The sequence below is a fragment of the Ailuropoda melanoleuca genome, chromosome 14 (genome assembly GCF_002007445.2).
Source record: "Ailuropoda melanoleuca isolate Jingjing chromosome 14, ASM200744v2, whole genome shotgun sequence".
Lineage (NCBI taxonomy): Eukaryota > Metazoa > Chordata > Mammalia > Carnivora > Ursidae > Ailuropoda > Ailuropoda melanoleuca.
The window spans coordinates 21,132,367-21,156,094 of NC_048231.1; the positions used below are offsets into that span (position 1 = coordinate 21,132,367).

Consider the following 23,728-nt stretch of genomic DNA (forward strand, 5'->3'; position numbering starts at 1 on the left):
ACAAACTTACCTCTTCTACCTGCCCATCCTCAGCTCCATCTTTCTCTTTGTCTTCCTCCTCATCATCATCATAGTCTTCTTCTTCATCTTCATCTTCTTCAGATGATGTATCCCCAGTTCCATCAACCTGTAACACCAACGGGGCTTGTGCTTGAGCAGGCTGGGCCTGTGGTTGCTGTTGGCCAGTTGCAGTTATCTGTGCTTGTGCCGGTGTAGGCGCAGCCACCGTTGTCGGTATAACTTGAGTCTTATTTCCTGTAAATAAGATTTGCTGTGGCTGAATGATAACACCCGTCTGTGGTGAAATTCCTCCAGGAAGAGGGGCCAGTACCTAAGGCAAAAGAAAACCATATTAGAAACTAGTAAGAAGACTAAGTAGCTCAGTTTCAATTTACAGTATACAGAAATAGGCGTTAATGCTGAAGAATCACCAAAAATGCCATATCGCATACAGTTAAAACCACCAAAGCATAAAAGGAATGTTTAACTAGTTTAATGATCCCACTTCCATTTTACCATTCAAAGTTCTGAAGGAAAAAAGATTTTCTGAAAATAATTATTTATTGAGCACTTGCTATGTACATGGCAAATTCCAAACCAAGAGTTATGCATGTGGTTAATTTATTTGATGTATGGACAAGTTTAGTAACTTACCAAGCTTGTAGTCACTAAGAGGCAAAATTTTAACCCAAGCCGCCTGATTCTGCTCTAATTATTAAGTTACACTGCCTCCCTGTGGAGAACGCCGCACTGAAAATGTGAAGTCTTGGGCCCCAGTTTTGTCTAAGATCCCAGATAGATATAGCAAAGGCATGTCATTTAATCTCCTTTGGCTTTCATCACTTCACTGTCAAACTAGGATCAATGGTTCTCAACCCTGGCTGCAAATTACAACTACCTAGGCACTTAAAAATACTGGTACTTGGGCTCCACTCCTAGTATTCCGATTTAATTAGTGTAAGGTGAAATCTGATCATTTATAGCTCTCTAGCTGATTCTAACCATGCAACCACACCAGATCAGATGATTTCTAAAGTTCCTTTCTGTTTCTGCATCTAAAATTCTAAGGTAAACCATAACTCAAAAAGAACGTATTAACAAATATTAACTCTATCTTTTACAATAAATATATTTATAATTATATGTATTAATAAGTTAATAAATAAATAAAAAGAGAATACCTAGTGGTAAATTAAAAAAAAAGTGAACGGCAATTACCTGCCTTTAGGTTCAAGGAATGCAAAAGAAGACAGTATTTCCCTTAAGAAGTTTACAGATTAATAGTGCAACAGACAAAGCAGTAACACAACTGAAAACATAGAAGGTGTAACAGAAGTATGATATGGTGTTATGAGAACACAGGAGAGAAGACCAAATTCAGACAAGGTATGGTCAGGGAGCCCTTCTTAATAGGTAATACTTGGGTTCTTTTGTGCTTGGAAGATTAGCCAGGCTTTTCTATTCAGTTGCTCTGTTTGTTGGGGGGGTAAAGGGAGTTGCTAGAAGGAAGGTCAAACGGCATTCTAAGTAGAAGAATAAAATTAAGTGAAAATTTGGAAAGCTGTAAATCGACTATATTAATGCTTCTCTGTTCTTACCTCTATCATCATACTATAAAATGGATATTACATATTTATGTGTCTCTTTTTTAAAGTACCTAAGTTCTTTAAGAAAAAAACACTTCTCTTTCGTCTTTGTCCTCACAGTACAAGAGTTTAACACAGAGCACAGAAGTAGGCACAAAGATTTAACTCTGATCTAAACAGCAGCTGAAGCAGATAACTAGAAGCATGGCAAGAAATAAACCTGAAGAGATCAAAAAAATAAGATTCATAAAAAACAAAGATCCTATGAACCATGCTGAGGAGTTTTAGACTTTTTCCAACAGGCAATGAGAAGTCATTAAAAGATTTTAAGATTTTTATAACAGTAACTATAAAATACAGAGTAACAAGTTAGGAAGCCTAAAATTAGAGTCAGGGAAATCAATTAAGAGGGTAATATATCGTATTTTTTATACACACACAAACATTATACATAGGTATATATTATTGAGAAAATAATTATAGTATTTTAAGTGGGAAATTATGAAAGCATGAACTAAGGAAATGACGAGAGTCCAAGAAAAGAAAACTAGTTTCTAACATTAAGGAACTGTGAACATGATAAAATTGCAGTCTTAAAAAAAGAAACTATTAAGAATTAGTAGGACTTCATGATACTCTGTATATTAAAAATGCATAAGCTTCATGAAACTGGATTCATGTCTGCCTTGTTCACTCCTAAATCTCCAGTCCCTTGCAAAGACTCTTGATACACAACCACATAGTAAATGCTTGAATGAATGCCAGATTAACTTGGAGGCTTAGGAGGCTGGATGGAGGGTGGTACCATGACAGAAAAGCGTGTTCAGAGGAATGATGAAAGATAAGGAGAGATAAATAACAATTTAGTCTTAAACATAGTTTAACGAGGAATTTACAATGATAGGATGTATAGCATTGGAGAATAGTCTAAGAATTTGTATAAAGGCATGGGAAAGGGGAAAAGAACTACCCAGAGAATTCATACAGAAGAAGAAAAAAAGAACCCCATCATGATCATAACTTATTATTCTATTACCTGTTGTATAACAGGAGCTTGTACTCCACCAGGCTGCATTTGTGGTATAACTTGTTGTTGGAGAACCACTGACTGCTGAGGCTGAAAGATATACTGGGCACCATTGGCTGCTCTGACTACTTGAAGAAGCTGGCCTAAAGCAGAAAATATGTATTACAAGTTACCATTTTAGCAGTGACCATCTCAAAATAAATGAATTCATAATGAATGTCAAGCCACCAAAATGCCCTAAAAATGATTGAGCAAGAAGTCTAACAATTAAGGGCTGCCATACACAGTAAACTATAATCTTCACCTTCTCTCAGTTCCCTCCATGTTCAAATACATTGCTTAAAATGTTTTCCCTACTTATCATCCATATAAAGCTCTTTTCCAATAAATTATGAGAGTTGATCAGAAGTTTAAATTATCTTTACTAACATGTTAAGAGTCATGTAAGAGCAGTAAGATCAGATGTTTCAAGGGTTGTTTCTTTTTAAAGCTCTAAAGACATGGAAGTGTAAACAGTTCATTAATATCCTGAGCCAGATCACCGGGATACTTAGGGTCAATATGCTCAAAAAAATAGGGCGCCTGGGTGGCTCAGTCATTAAGTGTCTGCCTTCGGCTCAGGGCATGATCCTGGCGTTATGGGATCGAGCCCCACATCAGGCTCTTCCACTGGGAGCCTGCTCCTTCCTCTCCCACTCCCCCTGCTTTTGTTCCCTCTCTCTCTGGCTGTCTGTCAAATAAATAAAATCTTTAAAAAAAAAAAATGCTTAAAAAAAATAAAAATTTGCTGAACCAATTAGCATTGCCACATAATACTGAGTGTGTGCCTGGCTTAAACACAGAGAAGTGAGTGAATCCCTCCCTTTGTTTTAGATGATACAGAATCTTCAATTAATTAAAAAGCAACAATTATATATTAATAAAATATGTAGCAAGATAAACCTCTGGTTAGTTCTTTACAAATTTAGAATCTTATTAACAAAATAACAAGATATTCTATAATTAAGATTACAGAGAAAATACCTAAAATCCATGTAAATAAATTCTTCCAACATCGATATGCCAAAACTCACAAGTAAATTTTATCAGTCTATGCAGAGATACTATGTAAAACAGAATGCAATGAAATACTATATGATTTAGTTTGATATCAAAAATTCATTCATATGAGTCAAGGTTAACTTATTTGGCAGGTTAAATGTGTTAAAAAAAACTATGTAAATAAATATTCCTATATAATCATACTTCATTCAACAATAGGATTCTCATTCACAGATCAAAAGCTCAAGTGCAATTTTCATCTTCTCTACTGCATCCTCAGCAAAAATTATCATTTAATGGGCTATAGTACTCAATCTTATTTGAATAACCTAAGCCAAATGGTACAAGAAGTATTGATTCTGTCTTTCAATGAGGCCAAAACAAAGACTAGATGGTACAATTTTCTGAGTTATACATATAAATAATGGTTCTGTTACTCCTCATTACCTGAATTTGTTAGTATCTGCTGAACAGGAGTAACACCTGCAGGGAGTGCCAAGGTAGCAGCTGTAGCAGCAGCGCTCTGAAAAAACAAAGGAAAAAAATCAAAACCACGTATGTGCATAACAGTACCTCAATTTATCTCTGGCACATTTTCATAGTATTTGTAATTTATCGTTTAGTATACACTAAAATGAAAAGTTTAAACAAGACTAAAACCCATTTTATAAAATGATATAATAAAGACCACCTAGCCTAAATGCCTTACTTAAGTACTACAAGCAATGAAGCAGAATAATATAATTGGGGTGTTTTTTTCCCTTGAAAAATGTGCCCTAAGGAAACCTCACACATACTAACAATGCTGTACAATATATAAAATGCCCACTCCATTATTTCTTTTCCTACTCTATTTCCTTACTCCCAATTCCTTGTTGTCAATTACAGTTGACCCTTAAACAATGCAGGGGCTAGGGCACCAACTCCTCATGCAAGTGAAAATCCACATGTAACTTTTGACTTCCCAAAAACTTAAGAGCCTACTGCTGACCAGAAGCCTCACCAGTAACATAAATGGTCGATTAACACCTATTTTGTATGATACACATATATATTATATACTGTATTCTACAATAAAATAAACCAGAGGAAAAAAATATATACCTTATTTATTGAAAATAACCATATGTATTGAAAATATTTGCATGTAAATGGACCCATACAGTTCAAACCCAAATTGTTCAAAGTCAACTGTAATATACTTGAAGCAAAATGTTAAGTATCTTCATTTTAGAAATCTTAATATTTTTAATTTATGCTAGAATCAACAGGGCTTTAAAGAAAACCTTGTATCAGAAGGCTGAGCTTGTACAGCTAGCAATTCTATGATGCCCTAAGATGACAATATTGGCACTATATCTAGGTGAAACATATATTAATAGTAGTTTTATTAACACAAAAAATACCTAAAAATCTTTTTAAAAAGTCACCAACTTTAATTTCTACATTTTTTTTTAAAGATTTTATTTATCTATGTGACAGAGAGACAGCCAGCGAGAGAGGGAACACAAGCAGGGGGAGTGGGAGAGGAAGAAGCAGGCTCCCTAATTTCTACATTTTAAAATGGAGGTAGTATTTGACATTTAGGTTAAAAAAACATACATGGGTGTACTCTGAATCTCTTTAAATCCAGGATAAATTTTTCATTTACTGCTTCTGGAGACTTCTGTTCTCCCCTTTCCTCCAAAAGAATTACACCACATTTTTACTGGTTTTTTTAATTCTATACTCAAAGTATTTACATGCATCTCACTGTAACTATATACGAAGGTAATTTTCCCCCTCATCCTTTAATCTTTTTAAAGGTACCAAGCCTTCACATACCAATCTAACATATACACTTTTAGAAACACTTCTATTTGGTAAGCTCTGAGAAATAAATATAACTGTGCTTTGAAGATGCCAATGCCAGAGAAGTCAACAATATTTGGAAAATTATACACAAGTAGGTTCATGACACTACTATCTAGTCTAGACTCTATGTATAGTTTTCTAAGAAAATGTGCTTCTTCTTGCCATTTGATAGGCCTAACTAGTTTCTACATCTCAAGCCTCAAATTCCCACTATGTCCCCAGAATCCAGCCACAGCCCCACCAGATTCTCTTCGTGAAATGCAGGTTCTGCATTTTGTTTATTTTAAATAAATCTTGTCCGTATAGGCAAAAGAAAGGTAATCTAAGTCTAAGGAACACATTAACAACCACTTACTAGTAAGAAATACTATTCAAAGATATTTATATTCAGATTTTAAAAGATTAACAGATCTCCCTCTACTAAGTGACAACTGTAGTTTCTATACAGCATACATGACACAATAACCACGTGCACACCTCTGCACATTCCAGATGCTATAAATAAATATTTTTTGAGTGACATACCATACAGAACTCATCTTTTATCAGTGCTTACTGAAAATTTCTTCTTGTATTTTATGAAATAGCCCTAAAATGAATAACACATCAGAGCAATTATTTCACAAAAAGAACCTGCAAAACTGGTTTGATACAAGGTCCTGTCTTGTAGATTCCCTGAAATAGCTTTCTACATAATATATTATCGCTACCTACATTCTTACCAAATAACTTTTCAATGTTCATTTCCAAAGCATGCATAGTTTTTTAAAAAAATCAAAACTGGAATAAAATCTTGCCATCTGCAATGACATGCAGCTAAAGCATATTACATTAAGTGAAGTCAGTCAGAGAAAGACTAATACTGTATGATCTCACTTATATGTGCAATTTAAAAAAGAAAACAGATGAACATATGAGAAGGGGGAAAAGAAAAACAGGAAGAGAGGGAAACAAGCCTTAAGAGACTAGAGAACAAACTATGGGGTGCCTGGGTGGCTCAGTCATTAAGCAACTGCCTTCGGCTCACGGCATGATCCCAGGGTTCTGGGATCAAGCCCTCATCGGGCTCCCTGCTCTGCTGGGAGCCTGCTTCTTCCTCTCCCACTCCCCCAGCTTGTGTTCCCTCTCTCGCGGGTTGTCTCTCTCCGTCAAATAAATAAAAATCTAAAAAAAAAATAAAAAATAAGGTCTATCCCTCTAAAAAAAAAGAGAGAGAGAACAAACTAGGGTTGATGGAGAAAGGTGAGCAGAGAATGGGCTAAATGGGTGATGGGTATTAAGGAGGGCAAATTGTTATGATGAGCACTGGGTTTCGTATGTAGGTGAATTCTACTCCAGAAACCAATATTGCACTGTATGTTAACTACCTAAAATTTAAATTAAAAAAAAGAAAGAAAAAGGAAATCAATCAATCAAATGGGTATCTTTGAATCAGGAATAATAATTCAAACCAACAAAACCAAAAACAAAACCTCTTTAATTTGTAAAGAGCCTACAGTGCTTATATTTCAGAACATATAAAATACATGGGGCAAACACTGAAAACACCAACTAAAACACTAAAATACACATAAATGCTAACACCTTTTATTGACAAGTGTTTCTGACCTATGATCTGTTTAAATACATGCTCTTTAGAATCAAGGAGACAATAACAAACAAGTCAGAGATGGGCCACCAATTTTGTCCCAGTCTCTTTAAACACAATTTTAATTGAAAATTATCTCCCAACACTTAAAATCCTTAGAAATCCGATGGGCCTACTGTAAGTGATTCTACAGAATTTTCTGTTTTAAAAGGACAAAAGTCAGGGCGCCTAAGTGGCTCAGTGGGTTAAGGGGCCAACACTTGATTTCAGCTCAGGTCATGATCTCAGGGTCCTGGGACCAAGCCTTAGTGTCTGCCTCTGCACTCAGCAGGGAGTCTGCTCCCTCTCCCTCTGCGTGTATGCATACTCTCTTTTTCCTTCTTAGATGAATAAATAAATCTTAATAAAATAAAAGGACATAAGTTATTCCCTAGGAAACAGTCTCAATAGTACCAACTGAAATATAGATCCTACAGTAAGACTTTCATTTTTTTTTTTAAAAGATTTATTTATGCGACAGAGATAGAGACAGCCAGCGAGAGAGGGAACACAAGCAGGGGGAGTGGGAGAGGAAGAAGCAGGCTCATAGCGGAAGAGCTTGATATAGGGCTCAATCCCATACACCGGGATCACACCCTGAGCCAAAGGCAGACACTTAACCGCTATGCCACCCAGGCGCCCCAAGACTTTCATTTTTAAGAGTGAAGGTTAAAAAGAAATTTGGGGCCTTAGACTTGAAATGGAATTTTCTGAATGATAAAAATTCTTATGATTCCATGAAAGGCTGGAATTTTGTGATTTTAATGAAGAACTGATTCCAGCAATTTGAACTAGGACAAATAGCTATCCTTGATTCTTATGTGAATTTAAAAACTGCAATTTCTCCTATCACGTAGAAATTTGTAATTCTGTCAAGCTATAAATTTGTAAGGCTGGTATATTTAAAAAGGAGTGATTAGTCTAGTAGGTGAGCCCTGTTTCCTATTCATAGCTGGCTTATCAATCACAGATGAGCTTTTTGAGGTTAACTACTCCTCACCAAACAGAAGTGATTTCTTAAAATACTGTTTTGTTTTGTTTTGTTAAAGATTTTATTTATTTGACCGAGAGAGAGAGAGACAGCCAGCGAAAGAGGGAACACAAGCAGGGGGAGTGGGAGAGGGAAGAAGCAGGCTTCCCACAGAGGAGCCTGATGCGGGGCTCAATCCCAGACCTCCAGGATCACGCCCTGAGCCGAAGGCAGACGCTTAATGACTGAGCCACCCAGGCGCCCCTAAAATACTGCTTTTTCAGGGGACCTGGGTGGCACAGTCAGTTAAGAGTCCAACTCTCAGTTTTGGCTCAGGTCATGATCTCAGGGTCATGAGATCCAGCCCCCCATCAGGCTCTGCATTCTGTGGAGTGTCTACTGAAGACTCTTTCCCTCTCCCTCCTCCCACCCCACACATGTGCCTGGGCACGCTCTCTCTCAGATAAATAAATCTTTGAAAAATATATATTTTTGCTTTTTCATTAAAAAAAGAACTATCTGGGGAAAAAAATCTCATTGTTAGCATTAGGCTAAGAGATTTTTTAAAAAATGATTCTTGCCTTTAAATAAAAGGTTTGGCTGAATTTAAGAATGAAATGTCAGGAGTAAGACTCCACTAATAGTCTATTTATTGTAAACAAAACAAAGAAAAGCCATTTATGAGAAAGTGATGGAATAACTATTCCAATAAGACTTCATTTGAAAGTCTTATTTTTAAAAAATTTAAGTCTATAGGTAAAGATTCTCTAAGAATCTGTAGTAGTTTTTCTAATTTTAGTTATATGGTACTATAATTGATGGGAAATACATGTCCTAAATCAAATTTGAAATTTGAGGACTTATGTTCAGTGAATAGCCTTCAGAAATTCCAAAAGACTAATGCATAATATACTCAACTGGTTAAAATGTATTTTAAAGTAGTAGTAAATCTTATTTATTGTAATAAATCTTATTAAGCTATGCTATGGTTAAATCAGAGCAAAAATTTTTAAAGGTTTGGTCTTAGGAACAGTTACCCTGAACTATCCAAACAGTTCATTTTCATTTTTAAAGTTTATAATTCTTAGCATTCCTGACTTCTAGCAATTAATGGGTCTTCTGAAACAGAACTATAATTGGCACATTATGTTTGGGAGGTCCCCTAAACCCATTTTCCAAAAATAGCATGGGATGAAAGAGCTCTCACAAAGCATCATTCTTTTGGTATTTTCAAGATAAAACTGCATAATTTTATGAATCTCTATATCTAAATATCAAGCTAAACTTAAATCTGTGGCTAAATCCAATAATTAGAAAACCAAATAAAACAGCCATTTTGTTCAAGTCTTGAACAAACTTCAAGTTGTTAATACACAACATACCTGGGCATAATCAAAATTCTGAGTTAGAGTAAGTAGAGCCAAACAAAGTGCTATGTTCTGAGTCTTACCATGTTTGATGCGTTCATATGCTGTATCAGCTTAGAATCAGGAACTATAACTTGTGGTGCAGCAGCTATTAAAAAAAAAAAAAAAAAGTCCAAATGCAAACAAGGAACCACGAGGCTGTTTCATATCGTAAGAATGCTATACAATGCTGAAAACTTTTTTCCTGTTTTCTGAATTCAAATGCATTCACCCATTTGATACCTCAGAATGTTATAAATCTCTATGGTAAATAACAGCTGTGATAACATCTTATACTGGAAAACATCAATTAAAAAAAAGATTTGAGTAACAGCACCTACGGATACAAAGGAATTTGGGAGCATGAAGTGGTAAGATACCTAATACCTATACATATACAGCTCTGTGCATTCTTAAACTGGAAATTTTCAAACAGAACATAATTGTCTTGTGAACTTAATATTGTTTTACTGATAAAATACTGTTAGAATGAGTTAGTAACCCATTAAGAATGAGCTCAAAAAAACTATTAACTAGTTTTTTTTAATCTACATAGCTCTCTTTTCCCATTTGACAGTTGCCAGAATCTAAAGTTACTTCAACAACTTTTTAAAAAATATAAATCAGAAATAATGGCAATATTTAAAAAAAAGAAAGAAAGAAAGAATGGCAATGTTACGTAAGTATAATAGGAACTAAGTGTTTGATTCCGCAAATTTCAGAGAATAAACAGATAATCCCATTATCCCAATATTCTCTGAGTGAAGAAAATCAAATTTTAATTTATGATGACCTAAAATCCTAGAGCCAGGCCTGAAGGCAATAGGAGGAACAGTCATCAAAACAGATCAAAAGGATAAAATTATTCGATGCAGGTATAGAATAAAATTAAAAGTCTTATTTGATATAGACAGTAAAACAATCCAGACATTTCTACCATACATTACTTACCATATATCACTATCAATTTTAAGTCTTATATATTCTCAGATACTCTCAAATGAGGCAAATGGTAACTAAACCATTACCCTGAAATAAAACTTTTCATTTACTTTCATTCTCCTCTCCAGTCACGATTTACAAAACTCAAATGCTTGGGAAGTTTCATAACTGAATACATTATGTGTCATGACAGAAAATAGTTATTACATGTAACAGGCCAAGCTTCCTAACCTTCTCAGGGCCCAATATTCCTTAGCATAGAAATGTTGGAAGAGCTCCTTTACAAAACCTTTTGTAAAGCTTCAATAAAACGAATCTGTAAATTTACTTGCACAGTACAAAACACTATGGACGCAGTCTATAAATACTTGGTTTTTCTTACATTTAAACCAAGCAATACAAATTATTGCAAACACACACACACACACTCTTCACTTAAAAGAAATCTAATTCGGTCAATTTACACTTAAAGTATTAGGAAATTGAAATTTCAGACTGCCATACTTACACAACTCCCCCAGTGTTTAAAATATATTTATAAAAACCACACTCAAATGTCTTTGAATAAATCAATTTCATAAAGAAAGTAGATAATGATTTTACCATATAAAATAACAAAACCCTTAGTAAATAATCTTTATGACATATTTTAGGAAATCTACCATTACGTAGCCTTCTCAAAAGAAAGTATTAATACACTTACATCATCTTAGGCTCTCAATTAGTTAACTACTTGTTTATCATTACTACAATACAGAATCCACGTTTTATACATAATTTGTACGTAAATACACATATACAGGTTACCCCCTCAGTCAAAAGAAAGGAAAAACCTACAGTATTTCTCTTCTTTGAAAATGATAAATTTCATTTCCAAGTTGTAAGTAGAAAAATATATCCAGCCTCACCTTGCTGTGATGCAGGAATGAGGACCTGCTGGGTCTGCGCTTGCTGAGGTACCGTCTGCTGTGGTTGAGTTTGCTGATGGTGGTGGTGGTGGTGATGTTGCTGTTGCTGGGGTTGATGCTGCTGCTGAACTTGTAATAAAAGCTGCTGCTCTTCTGAATGAAATCCATCTACTGCCCTAGACTGCATTAGTTTATTCTCCCACAACTAAAGCAAAGAAAAGCAAAGAACATTCTAAGTGAATGTTAGTAACGGTAACTCTGGACATGTGGACAAAACATATTTTACTAGTCTATTTATAAAATTCTTCCATTTTCAAAACCAATATAAACCACAAAATAAACCAATATCTAATTCTTACCCAAATATATACAATGAAAATTAACTTTTAAAGTATCAAATTTATTTTTTGCTATTTAAGAGTAATGAAGAATTTTGTTTCTTTTTATATCTTCAAACTTTCTACAGTAATTCCTTAGAAATTTCAGGCAGAATTTCAAATAAGCTATTTTTTAATAATCAAAGATTATTCTTTTAGTTGTCAAATCAATTATTAACTATTTTCATGGAAATCTCCCTTTAATGAAACATCTAACTTTCATATTACACATGCAAAACAAATTCATCCTTTCTTGATCTGAACAAAGAGAAACAGCCTAACTTTCCATCTATCTGATCCTACACAAGGAAAGAGAAACGGCAATGCCTAATGCTTTTAGAGGCACTCTCAACCCACCACACCTTTTGAAATTCCCCTCCATCTTCCATCATGACAAGGAATAACAATCCTTTCCTGCTTTGCCACTTCTCTATTTTCTCCTCTCACCCTAGACAGTTATTATGGTGGGGAAAAAAATCAGACATGGGCAAAAGACAAAAAATAAAATATTTACGACTATTTCATCCCTCTCCCTAAACACATTTCCTCTCTACCAGACTTACTGTTCAATCTGGAGAACCTCAATCCTTATAAGAAATTGCCCAAGAAAGAAACAAACCATTTTTTAAATATACAAATTAAATATAATTCACTTATTTGGGGGCCACCTGGGTGGCTCAGTTAAGCGTCCGACTCTTGATTTCAGAGTTAGGCTCTGCACAGTGTGTTTGTCCCTCTTCCCCCTACCTCCCTGCCCCCACTCTTGAGCATACACGCACTCTCTCAAATAAATATTTTAGAAATAATAATAATTCAGTCATTTTATACACAAGCACCTAGCACCTACACACACTTTGTTTTCTCCCCTGGAAAATGCTCTTGGAATATTGCCTAACATGCCTGAAACTTTTATCAGATTCTTCAAAAAGCTTCTTTTACCATACTTAAAATGATTTTTTATCATTTCCCGACACTTCCAACTGTTCAAGAAATTCTATTATTTGTAGCTACATGCTAATAACAATTCCAGCATATCTCTAATGGCTTGCTAAAAAATCATGTGATATCTCCCAAAGCAACCATGCCCCTTACCAAGCTCAGTACTTAGACTTGCCTGAAGACTATTCTTACAGAGACAGTAACAATCTCTCTCTCACAGGTTGTTGTGAGGACTCAGTAACATATTTATGTAAAACATTTATCAGAATCTAGCATAAACTCAGTGACCAATAAATGTTAGTTTTCATTATTATGGTGGTGGTGCTATTAATTGTGTAATAGAGCATTACACCAGAAGCCAGAAACACAGTCCTGGTTTGGCCACTATTCGGCTTTATGGACAAATTATGTATTTTTCTCAGGCATTTTCCTCATCTAAAAAGAGGACAAATTGAATTACTTTTAAAATCACTTCCAGCTAAGAAATCTAAGTCTCTGAAAAATCTCAAATTAAAACAGCTAGAGTTCTTCCTAGGGTAATAAAGAATTATTTTCTGAGAGCTCAAGTTGTATCTGGTTCATCTCTGTAGAGTGGCCATTAGCATAGCACACAGGACAAAACGGACACTTAACAATGAATAAAATACATTCCAACTAACATATATACAAAGACTCCCCAACAGTCCGCACTCACCCAAAACTTCTATACTTCTTTTGCCTGTTCTAAAACAAAACAAAACCTAGCCTCTGGTAAGCCAAAAATCAAGGTACCGTTGATTAATATGCTTTAAGAAACCGTTGTTTAAACCATCATTTTTTAAATTTAAAGCTTCAGTTGGATCACCTCCCATTGGTCTATCCACTACAATATGATCCATTCCCATCACTTCAATGAATCTTCCATAGTAATGGCAAATATTAATGATTATATATTACGTGCTAAGTACCGAGTACCACTACTCACTTAGCCTCCCAAGTCAACGGCCTGAGTCAGAATCCACCTCAACACCCATCATTACTGTCACTATCCCTCCCAAAGCATTGCTCCAATCTATCCTTACTGGTATGGCCCTGGTTCAAATCCTTTCCTCCCACCAATACTACCATAAAATGTAATGACTAAGCCCACTGAGCTCCCCACATCAAGTCATAAATTCTACAAATAATTACTGAGATCTCCTATATACTATACACTATTAGACGCATTGAGAACAGACAGTGAACAAATCTGACAAAAATCCTTCTCCTCACAGAGCCTACATTCTAGTGAAAACCTGTGCTTCCAATCTATCCTCTATAAATCTGTGGTCCTCAAAATGTGGTCATCAGCATCACCTGAGAACTTGTTAGGCATACTAATTCTCAGACCCCACGCCAAACCTACTGACTCAGCAACTCTGGGGATGGAGCCAAAAATCTTTTTTAATAACCTGTCCAGGTCACTTTAATGCATGCTATTAAAGTCTAAACCAATGCTTTTCAAAGTGCATACTGCAACCCACTAGTGGGTTGTTAAAAGTCAACTTAATTTTTTTTTTTTTTTTGGTATATGTAATTGAATTAAAAAGAACATGTCAGACTGTGCCTCTATCAGGTCAGACTCTCTGGAGCAGAGGTCCAAAAATCTGCTTTTGAACTAGCACCCCAGAGAATCTTTCTCACTTTAAAGATCAAGCTCCTTAATACAGAATTATATTACACCTCTCTAACTGCTACTATAACCTGCATTCTACTTTCCTAACAGTGTCAAAGTACTTGCAGTTCTCTGAATATAGCATACATATCTCGTGTCTAAATCTTAGTAAACTATCCCGTGACTAGCAGTCTTCCCTCATTATTCCCTAAACAATGGAAATGTCAAAGTCACACAGCCTCAAAAGAAATCACTCACTGCCTCCAAACCCTAGGAATAGTTCAATCATACTTTTAACACTAAGTTTACCTTCTCTACTGAAGTATGAACTCCTTCAAGACTGAGACCATCTTACTCAAGAACTAACAAAATGACTAAAACTTACCAGACATTTAGTATTAATTTCAAAAAAGAGAAGGGAAAACAAACTGTTGTTTTCTAGTATAATGTGTCTCTGTAAGGACGCTACTGACATTTTGGCCAGGACAATTCTTTATTGTACAGGATAGTGCCACAGGAAGTGTGCAGAAAAAAAACAACATTCCTGGCTGTAGTCGACTAAATGCCAAAGGTGCCCACTAGTCATTAAGACAAGCAAACATGGTCCCACACATTTCCAACTGCTGGGGGCGGGTAGGGAGCAGAGGAAAAAGGGGTGTTAGAGTAGTCAACATTGAGAATCCACATTTACTAAGTACCAAATACTGTCCTAGGTAATGTGAAAAATGCAAATATAGTACTGTACAAGTACTTAGCATTAAACTTATAATATCAAATAATATAAAGTTCAAATTGGCTAAATGTTTTTTCTCCAATTTTTTTATTTTAATTATATTTATCAAAAAACTCTATTTTTTAAATATCAGCTATTTAAAATAAACAGTGCAATACTGTTTTCAGCAACAGTAATCATAATAATAGTACTGACAACAATCAAGAATACTGATTTGTTACATATTTATTTATTTTGCTTAGGAAATAGAAGAACTCTTTTTCTTTACTTTTATAATACTATTTTTCCCTCCAACACAATAACTATTATTTCTGGCAATCCTACTTCATCAATCTTTTCCAGGTCTCTGAAATTAGACATGTAAAAAAATTCATTTTCTGTCCCCCAAATGGCTATAATGTACATCTATATATCATATAGATATATGTATAAATATAAACACACATATATATACACACAGATATATATATATGTATATACGTATAGCTCATTCAGCAAATGGTAGAGACTCATTTTTACAAAATCCTGTAACACAGACATTGTTACTATCTCCTTTTTACAGAAAAAGAAGCTGACACAATAAGCTAGGTAATTAATCCAAGACCACCAACTAATAGCAGGCAAAAGTGGGATACAATCCAGGCAGTCTGACTCCAGTGTCCCCAGTTAGAGAACCTGGTCCCTGACAGTAAAGACTGATGTCCTTTAAATTCTACATCCTAGACCCCTCACTTGCCTTATCCTAATCCCAGCTCTGGTCCAAGTTTTAATCCTCTATACTATATTGCTGTTATCACAGCAGGCCTAGTCACAACTCCAGTACCTTCCTTTCTACTGGTAAGTATTGTATATGTCATCTGGAGACAAAAGACCTACGTTCAAGTCTCTACCATTTGCTAAATGATCTTATCAAAGCATGTTCCCTCTGAGTCTATTTTTTGATCCATAAATCTGTGATTAAATCTACTGTTTCCTGGCAGTCTGCCAGGCTAGAAATTTGAAGGACTCTACTTTCACAAAACATCTGGGTCCTAAATAAAATATAGGAAAACTGCATTTCTGGGCTCCCTTGAAATGGTGTTGGGGTACAGAGTTTTCCCCAAGAATAAATAAAGTAGAAAATAATAGATTATTGTTCAAGTTATGTCCCAGGCATTTATATATAACTAGAGTATATTTAGAATGCTGGTTCTTAATCACGGGTGGTTTTGCCCCCTGGGGACATTTGGCAAGGCATGGAGACATTTTTGGTTGTCAGAAATGAGTGGTTCTACTGGCACTTAGTGGGCAGAGGCCAGGTATGCTGTTAACATTCTACAATGAACAGAACAGCTCTCTACAACAAAGAATTAACAAATGACAGTAGTACCAAGGCTGAGAAACCTGATCTAGAGAATAAAGTGAGTTTCAGATTTGTCTCCAATTGAAGAAATTTTTCTCATTTTATTTTATTGGGAAGAGAGGCCATGTTTTATATCTCCCACAGTACTTGTGGTTTAGATATGGGTAGGTCTGACAGTGTAGAAATAAGGATGATTTTATCATTCACTTTGAACAAGATTTCTAGACTGTCATTCCTACCCATAATCACTAATCCAAAACACAATTTACATTCAAAAACAGATTAAAGACTATCAAGACCATGTTTTAGGTGTTTTTTCTATCTCCCACAGTTTATACATTAAAGTTGGTCCAAAGCATTTCAAGAGATAACCTCCAAGAATTGGGCTGAATTTTTTTAATCCCCTCTCTTCCAGCATTATCTAGTTAAACTTCAAATTACATGCACAGTCATTACTCATCTTAATTCGCCATCTAATTCACCACTGTATCCTTCGCAACAGTGGTGAAGTTTTTGATACAAGTTTGTGAAACGGCCAAAAAGTAAGGAGGAAGGGGCTAGAACTAATAACAAAGTCCTTTATAAACCATAAAACACAAAATCAATGTTAGTTTTTGTTAGCAAGAATGTCTAAACCTGTAGAATCTAATATAATATCTACCAGTCACACATGGTGATTTAAATAGGAATTAATTATAATTAAAAATTCAGTTCTTCAGTTCCATTAACTACATTTCAAGTGCCTATAGCCACATGTCGCTAGTGGTTACCATACTGGAGAGCAGAGATACAGAACATTTATCACCACAGATAGGGCACATTCTGGAAATTCTAATGAGATCCTGAAGAAATTTAGTACAGAGAATTAAAATAACATAAATTCAATTTAGTATAACAGTTTATTTTTAAATCCAGTTACAACCCACAATAGAAGAGTATGCCCCATCTGAAAAACAGCGAAAATACTAAACTACTTTGTTCTGTTAGATTCTGGAGCCATGTTTGTTATTAACTAACTTAATTAAATATTTAATGAATACCAACCACATATTCAAGGCACTGTGCTAGAGGCTAGGGATTCAAAGTCGAATAATTTGCAATTTCTGTCACTAAAAACTAGCCATCAAACAAACAAATCCATGTATAAAACATATATAATATTCAGATATTATATACTATATTATATATATTACACTAATACATATTTGAAAAATCTGGGGCGCCTGGGTGGCACAGCGGTTAAGTGTCTGCCTTCGGCTCAGGGCGTGATCCCAGCGTTATGGGATCGGGCCCCATCAGGCTCCTCTGCTATGAGCCTGCTTCTTCCTCTCCCACTCCCCCTGCTTGTGTTCCCTCTCTCACTGGCTGTTCTCTGTCTCTGTCAAATAAATAAAATCTTTAAAAAATATATATATATATATTTGAAAAATCAAATGTAATAAAAATACAGGTAGATCTATTTAATCTCAAAGACAGCTCCTTCTCTTTGGAGAAAATGCTTTGATTCTACCAGTAGGAAAAATCAATTCCTCACACTTTGTGAAAAGCAAGAGTAGATAACAAAAAACCTGGATTGACTACTCGTTTGATTTAGGGTAGATTAAAGGCTTTGGGGCTTGATTTTCTACATTTAAAAATGTTATATCTTCTACATAAGGTCCAAGTACATCAAGGACAACCACTATATGAGTGTAAGATAAACTGCAAAGTATTCACTCCACATAACACAAAGGAATCTTATTCTCTTATTCATAACCTGAGATACTTTACGCTATTTAAGCAGTTTATACTGCGATTCTTCCAACTTATGCCTCAAGAGTCGGCATTCTTTCACTTGACTTTTTGGATGTCTACTCTTCACTTTTAATAACCATTATATTTCTCTCATGGTAAATAAAAATTTCCTCATCTTACTTAAATCTATGTATTTTTCCTTCCTCGCACAGGCAGTCTTATTAAAAACTCCACAGAAGTTTACCCACAGATGCCTAAATGCTCTAAGACAGATTTCATCACCATAATAAAGGTGAGGTTTATTTTATTTAAAATAAGTTCTTAAGCTGCAGCCTCCACACTTCCACTGAATAGATAAATAACAAAACAAATGTTCTTAACTGTAATTGTGATTACTTATTCGTACCAAGGAGCTCAATACCCAATTTCTAAGCCAGCAGTTCTAAACTTCTGAGTCTCAGGATCCTTTATCACTTTTAAAAATTACTGAGGACCTCAAGGAGCTTACTAAACTGGATTTTTTGTTTGTTTACAAATTCATTTATAAACAGCAATGTATCCATTACATGTTAACATAAATAACACATTTTTTAACAAAAATAACCAAATCAAACTTAGTGACAAATAGCTTAAAGGAAAAATAGCCGGATTCTCCTATCTGCTTCTACAACCATCTTATTGTTTTGGTTGAATATACGAAGAAAATCTGTCTTCACACACCTAAGCAGTTGGGAAAAGATAAAGTATTTTAAGTGATGGTTTCTTAAAAGTTAGCTACAATGCAGAATCTGAAACCATACACCAATGAACTTTTCATACTCCCAGATTCAAATCCATTAATTTATCTTTCATTTTGAAGGAATTTTGGAATATCATGCATTGGTCATTTGAAAAACATAAGTTCAGTGAACTATGCAGTATCCCAAATATTAACACATTTCATTAAAGAATATCAAATAATCGCATTTCTTAATATTAACAGTGACCTCATCTTGACTCTTCAGTAAACATCTTTTTAATATTCACTGCATCAAAATAGGAAGCATACATAAAGCACTGTGCATATGGAACAGTTATCTCAAGGAAAAGTACTTGTGCATTTGAGTAGCAAGTTTAACTGGCCACTTTTCATAGAACACAACTTTTACTGAAAATATGACAAACTATGATTATTCAGACTTGGGCATCTGGCCAACCTCATGCACCTCCTGAAAGAATCTATGGGGAAACCTCAGGACTCCACAGACCTTATTCTGAGAACCACTGTTCTGAGCAATAAGGCAAAAATATTCCATGATTTCATGAGTCATTACAACACCAAGAAAACACAAATGCTAAATAAAAATATCTAATTATTTCTGCTTAAATCCAAAGCAATCCAAGAGACAGAAAACCAGCTCCCAACATAAAATATTTCATAAACCTAATATCTGGCCCACATAAAAAAAAAAAAAATCAGACTTAAAAACATGAAATTCTTTTATCAAACACTTATTTAATCTCCACAACATAAACACTTTTTAGAATACAGGTACACTAAGACCATGAAAAAAGGAAAGAAAAAAAAAAACCCCACAAAACTATAGGTATATCAAATAATTAGACCATAAATACACAATGTTAACGGTCCATTAGTAATAGTGAATGCTATTACCAGGCACTGTGCTTATGTACTTTATATGGTTATTATATTTAATCCTCAAAACAAACCTATATGGTTAGTCCAACCAATTCCCAACACACATAATGAAACTGAAATACAAACAGTGTGCCTAAGATCAGAGGAAGGATGGATGGTAGACCTACCTAAAATCCTTCACCTATCCATATACTGCCTCCTGCAGTAGAGTTGAATGTTCATCCCATGGAAAAATTATGGATCAGTCTCTGGCTGAAGAGTATTTTAAGGGAAAAAAAAAAGTATGACTTTTAAAAACAACAAAAAGAGGCAAACTCACGGTTTTTAGTTCCATCAGCACTTGTTCATCAACTCCATCATCCAAAAAGATGTCTCTCACATCATTAATAACATCTTCAATCACAGATCTGTACAATTTAGGCTTTAAAGGAAAAATAAAAAACTTGAAAAAGATCATTTTTCATATATTCAAAACAAATTAAATATAATACAATCATTTTTCCAACTAACCAAAATATATCTTAGAAGATATAATTTAAAGATATGGCCATGCTAACAAATATCACTTGCTTCAGTTAAAATGGATTACTTTATGACTGCCTATTTTAAAAGTCTTAAAGACTCTAATGCAATTCGTATACAGGAGGTCCTTACGCATACAAGGTTCACACAATTTCCATTTATAATTTCCTATGTTGTTATAATCAAATGCCTAACGTGACCCAATAAATAGCCTTATGGGCTGCTTATGTCTGGTTCCTATTATTATTGCTTTGTTTGACTCCTATATCTCACAACCTCCTAACTAAGCCTTAACCTAGAGAACCTTACATCCTGCAGTCATTTGCCTGGTAATATCTGCAACCTAATTTAAAAATCACATAATTTCTATTTTCTGTTAACCAATCTGTGCCTTTAAGCTACACCATTAAACTGTTCATATACCCACAGTAAAAGGTCTCAAAGCCCCAGATGAACAGGCACACTGATCTCTTTCCCAGGACTTCTTTCCTTCAACTACTGCCCAGACGATCTATGAAATAGAATCATGGGCAGCCTCAATGTTTATTTTTCTAATTAATATTATTACTACTATTGTTGGTAGTACTTGGGAAGGGTTGGAGGGGAAGATTGTTTCTAAAGGTTGCCAGAAGAATAAAAGGAGAGTAAATGCGAAAGCATTTCAAAAGTATGAAGTATTTTTTAAAAATCAAAAGGTAATGGACGATAATTTGCCCAACCCACATCCTATTTGTAGATGTTAGGCAAGAATTTTGCATGTCAGTGCGATAAAACTAGAGCTATCTTGTTATAAATCCATTATCACACCCAGTTAAGGTTATCAGCCTTTTTCTTTTGATGTTTGTCACGATTTGTGTTTTATATCCTGCTTAAGAACTACTAGTTACCCAATAAAACCAAAGGTTTGCTCTCATAACCAAATATCAAACAGAAATGTTTCACTAGCATCTCTATCAGCAATACTGTTATCACAGGAGAACCCTCTAAGAAAATGTGTTCTTGCACTGCCAAAACTGCAAATAATGAGTTCCTCTGTATAACTTACCTCAACCATTAAAATTTGTTCCTTTTCATCACAACCAGAAAAACAATTCATATATCTGGGTTCTTACCTTTGCTATTCCACTCACTAACCTGCTTTATTTTACCAAATAAACTGTAAACTTTATTCATGCGCAAAATGTGAAACTCCACAGGGCTCCTTATTTTAACATTCTGATCTATATAGAAGGAAATTGTCACTGATTCTAGGTATCATTTTATCAATGGTGATTTAATCACTGAATTACAAAAACAACATTTAAAAAGTCGTTTTCTTTAAGCCCATAATGATCCTTAATGCACTATAAAGAGATGGTATAATTTTTAATTGTTACTATGAATCTTAAGTTGATGATATAAATTATTTTTTCAGCAAACTGGATGTTTGGTGTTTTCTGAAGTCAATCACTCCTAAAATTCTTCAGCCTGGAGATCCAGACACTGATAGCTACAAAACTTGCTTTCCTCTGGCACTCCCTATTTAATGAATTGATCCTGTATTAGGATTTTGCTTATGTGCCGTAGTTAACCCACAACTTGACCTTAATGGATTCATAAAAGTACTATAAAGAGAAACGTGTATTCTTCATGACTTATACACACAGAGAATAATTTAGAAGAATTGTTCAGAAGTTGATAAGCCCCCAACAATACTGATGTTTTTAAAAGCATGGCGGTACATAGGCACTATCTGAAATAAGCAATTTCCAAGTTATTCTTTAAAATGCTAAACATTACTTGAGCCAAAGTTTTTGTCTTTTACAAAATACAAAGTAATTTAGGTTTGTCCTGGTTTTGAAAACACAGATATTCCAAACTTAAAAACTGGTAAAATAAAGAGTCATGACTGTCACTATCTAATGATTATTTAGAAGGTTCCTTTCCAAAGTGTTAGTTCCCTGGGGGAACACTGGAAAATAAATCAGATTAACTTCCATCTAGAATATCAATATCCAATGAAATAAAAACACTGTCAACTTACAATTTTAATTTTTTAAGATCCATTTTGCACTAAGCCTCCTCACTCTCGTTACTCACATTCCCCTATACATAAATGTACTGGGACATAAGGTACTATTGTTGAGGCTTTAGGCACTTTACTATTTCTTCAAAAACCTTCGTGTCTCCAACATTATAGAAAAACAATGACATATTAGAAGCTTTATTTCTAACATATTTTCTGAAAACTTGAAGAACAGAACACTACCAAAGTCAAGTACCCTGCAGCTAACAGTTAATGTAGGAAGCATTTTTTAAATTTCCCGACAATAACGCATTTTCCAACACAAAAACGATTAGACATCTGAGCTACAATTCTCTTTAAAAGCAAAAATAAAAATAAAAAGAAGGGACAGCAGTTCTATTTGCCCCTAACAAAGACAGGAAACCCTAGCTACCGCATCAAAACAACAACAAAAAACTTGGGACTCTGAAAGCGGCCCTGTTGGGTGCGAAATTACAGTGTAAGGAGAGGACCTAGAAATAAACTGAGCTCTGCACGCTCCTGCCTCTCGCCTCGGGAGCACGCACCTCCAAGCCCCGCTCTCAGCAGCTCTCACTATTTAAAGCCGGATCTAGTGTTTAAATGGAGAGGCGGTGACGTAGGCCTGAAAAGCACCTTCCCATCCTGGCAGAGTCTATATTAGAGAGCGGCAATGGCTCTATATAAACAGGGCAGCCAAAGGGAGGAGGACCACAAGGCTCAGGGACTGAAAAGCAGGGTAAGCGGCCGCAGCCATGATGGATCGACCCGAGTCGCCAACGGTACGGAGTCGGGCGGCCGCGGGCTTGTCTGCGGCGTTTGGGACCGGGCAAAAACGTGTTTTGTTGTCAGAATAAAAATAAGAGTGGGGTGGACTAGTGATCACATTGCGTTGGTGACTGACAAGGTTATTTATGTGACTGCTTTTTGCAAACCTACGTGATCGCAAGTTACCAAAAAGGGACAAATGGGGAGAAGTAGGCAAATTTCAAGGCGAAAGCAGGGGCACTTTGACCACTGTAAGCTTTTTTTGTTTGCTTTGGTGCTTTTGCTAGTGGAAGATACGATGGGGGTTTTGCTTCCCCTTCGCCATTTTACCGATTCGGAAGGAACCGAGATAAGTGCTTTTCAACCTTCGTCCTTTTTTTTTTTTTTAAAGAAATATAAAATGGCCCCAGTGAAGGCTCCCTAAGCACAACCGTCAGAAACACCGCAAGTTAACCCCCAAAGTAGCCGTTCACCTTCCACTGCAATGAAGTGGACCACGGTGGGTCTTGGGGACTCGCCCAATTCCCCAGACGCGGTTTTTGTTTTGAGGCTGCTCGGGGTGCCCTTCTCGAGTCAGCGCGGCCGGGCCCGCTTCAGGGGGGAAGCGGCGGCTTCCCGCCCTCCCTCCCTCCCGGCGGCCGGGGTCTGGGGCCAGGG

General features: G+C 35.5%; 1 protein-coding gene, 1 long non-coding RNA gene and 1 other non-coding gene across 5 annotated transcripts in view; 1 reads left to right on the forward strand and 2 right to left on the reverse strand.

Annotated features, from left to right (window-relative positions):
• Window positions 1-23,728, reverse strand: part of GTF2A1 (general transcription factor IIA subunit 1) — a 45,250-nt gene that overhangs the window by 20,560 nt on the left and 962 nt on the right. Inside the window, exons 2-7 of the mRNA XM_002918310.4 lie at window positions 20,078-20,179; window positions 11,362-11,566; window positions 9,556-9,620; window positions 4,102-4,177; window positions 2,623-2,756; window positions 11-331 (exon numbers count right to left, since the gene is read on the reverse strand). Of these exons, the coding sequence (XP_002918356.1) occupies window positions 11-331; window positions 2,623-2,756; window positions 4,102-4,177; window positions 9,556-9,620; window positions 11,362-11,566; window positions 20,078-20,179 (903 nt within the window). The remainder of the gene's footprint in view (window positions 1-10; window positions 332-2,622; window positions 2,757-4,101; window positions 4,178-9,555; window positions 9,621-11,361; window positions 11,567-20,077; window positions 20,180-23,728) is intronic.
• On the reverse strand, window positions 10,209-10,352 carry LOC117796217. The gene has a single exon (XR_004620581.1). It is a non-coding gene; the product is annotated as a small nucleolar RNA SNORA79 (small nucleolar RNA).
• LOC105237214 overlaps window positions 22,874-23,728 on the forward strand; it is a 24,656-nt gene continuing 23,801 nt past the window's right edge. For all 3 annotated transcript variants that reach the window (XR_855782.3, XR_004620359.1, XR_004620360.1), the window contains exon 1: window positions 22,874-23,085. This is a non-coding gene — a long non-coding RNA (uncharacterized LOC105237214). The remainder of the gene's footprint in view (window positions 23,086-23,728) is intronic.